The sequence below is a fragment of the Meleagris gallopavo genome, chromosome 8, assembly GCF_000146605.3.
Source record: "Meleagris gallopavo isolate NT-WF06-2002-E0010 breed Aviagen turkey brand Nicholas breeding stock chromosome 8, Turkey_5.1, whole genome shotgun sequence".
Lineage (NCBI taxonomy): Eukaryota > Metazoa > Chordata > Aves > Galliformes > Phasianidae > Meleagris > Meleagris gallopavo.
The window spans coordinates 13175653-13177480 of NC_015018.2; the positions used below are offsets into that span (position 1 = coordinate 13175653).

The following is a 1828-nucleotide window of genomic DNA, read 5'->3' on the forward strand; positions in this document are numbered from 1 at the left end:
TAATAAAGGAGCACCCCTTTCACTCTTTCCCTGATTTGAGCCCTGAGATAGCAGCATTTCAGGGGTAAGCTGAAGTGCTAGTTTGTATTATGTAGTGAGACAGTGAAGCTGCCAAAGCATTCTGAGTTTCCCACTGGGATGAGAAGTATTGCATAAATATAAGCACAGCCACTCTGATGTAGCATACATTGAACATGGCACGTAACAATGAAAATGCCACAGCTGCAGAATCCTATCCCTGGCATCATTTGAGCTCACTGCTCTGCACACCCACCTCTGCAAACTGGATAAGGAGAGAAAGAGAGATGGGTGAAGGGAAACTCTGCTCACAATGTATCAAAAAACACGCACCTGATGACTATAAATTGCATGATGATGAGGAGTCTTTAAGTACTCAAATAGAAGTATCCTGCAAAGCTACATACCTGCCATTAAGGAATGACACCAGTGTTAGCAATGTCTTAAGGAAATCTTTTTTTTTTGTTTTGTGAATTTTGTGAAGCTTTTGTACATACCTGCATTATGAGCAATGCAGAACAGTGGAAGTAATCCTATGCAATGAGGGAGTAGCTGCAATGTTATAATCTCTCCTGCCTCCCAGCCTACCCCAGAGCAGTGCCATAAAATTTTTCCCATGATGATAGAAACAGGCTCTGCCCAAACATAGCGAAGGGCTGGTGGCCCCACTAATATTTTAGTAAATCCCTGCTTCCATGCCTTGTTGTTATGTATCACAACCAATTTGTGCAGGATTGAGCCCTTACCACCTGCAGCACCAGGTAGGTTGCATTCCCCTGTACAAGGGAAAAACCCACAGCCGGGCTGCTCAGTGACCATGTCACACCCATGCCATGTCCTTTGACACCAGGGCCTGTGAGACGTCCTTCAGGTCTTCTCCTGCGTGAGAATGAATACCTCCAGGCTGAAACAGGACAGAGAAGCCCCCCAGTTTTGGGGATACTTCTCTGTATAGGACTCACACGCTCTCTTCTGCGTAACCCTTACCGCACCTGCTCTCCCTGGCTTCTCAGTTTAGCCTTTTATTTGTACCATTTTTTTTCAATAAATGAATCAGAGGGCATTCACTTGAGCATGAAAACAAAAAGAACTCTCACAACAAGCAAACTGCCAGTTTTGTTTAACTTCTATCAAATGTGCAAGTGTGTCATGCTCCATCCATAAAGAGTATTTTCAGAGGTATTAATCTAATGCACTGTATCGCTATTAATTAGTCAAAGTCACTTTCTATTGATTGCCTTTTCTCTTTAAACTTTACTGACTGCTACCCCCCTCTTTTTTGGTGTTTTTGCTTCTGCGTGCTTCACTAATTAAAATTCTTATTTTCCCTCCTTATTCTGTCTCTACCCATTTTGCTTCTTAGCAGAAAAGAAATGGTTTACAGATGAGCCGGATAATGCCTATCCCAGAAACATTCAAATCAAGCCCATGAGCACCCACATGGCCAATCAGATCAATCAATACAAATCGACAAGCAGCTTGATACCACCAATCAGAGAAGTTGAAGATGAATGTTGACTCCAAGGCCAGAACTATTTTTTTAAAGTCTGACAAACTTCATGAATGGTGATGTGACATTTATTCCTCTTACATGCTGAACCACTGATGGAGAACTTACGAAGGGCAAGTGTAATGGAAAAATAAAGTAGACAGATCTTTGTTTGTCTGCCTTTAATATTGCTTCCACATATTTTGGAAACTATTTCATTTATAAATGAACATAATCAGAACTAGTCATGTATAGCCTCTAGCATTTTAAATTATTTTTATTTATTAGAAAAAATATATTTTTTCTTTTTCTTTTTTTTTT

At 40.5% G+C, this 1828-nt stretch overlaps 1 protein-coding gene across 6 annotated transcripts in view; it reads left to right on the forward strand.

Annotated features, from left to right (window-relative positions):
* The window catches only part of KCNMA1 (potassium calcium-activated channel subfamily M alpha 1), a 445366-nt gene extending 443552 nt beyond the window's left edge, over positions 1–1814 (forward strand). The window contains exon 29 of one of the 6 annotated variants that reach the window (XM_010714349.3): positions 1382–1814. In XM_010714349.3, coding sequence (XP_010712651.1) covers positions 1382–1406 — 25 coding nt within the window. In that variant the 3' untranslated portion in view covers positions 1407–1814. The remainder of the gene's footprint in view (positions 1–1381) is intronic. The other 5 variants (XM_019617569.2, XM_010714353.3, XM_010714354.3 and 2 more) reach the window with 5 other exon arrangements.
* Positions 1815–1828: the final 14 nt, after the last annotated feature.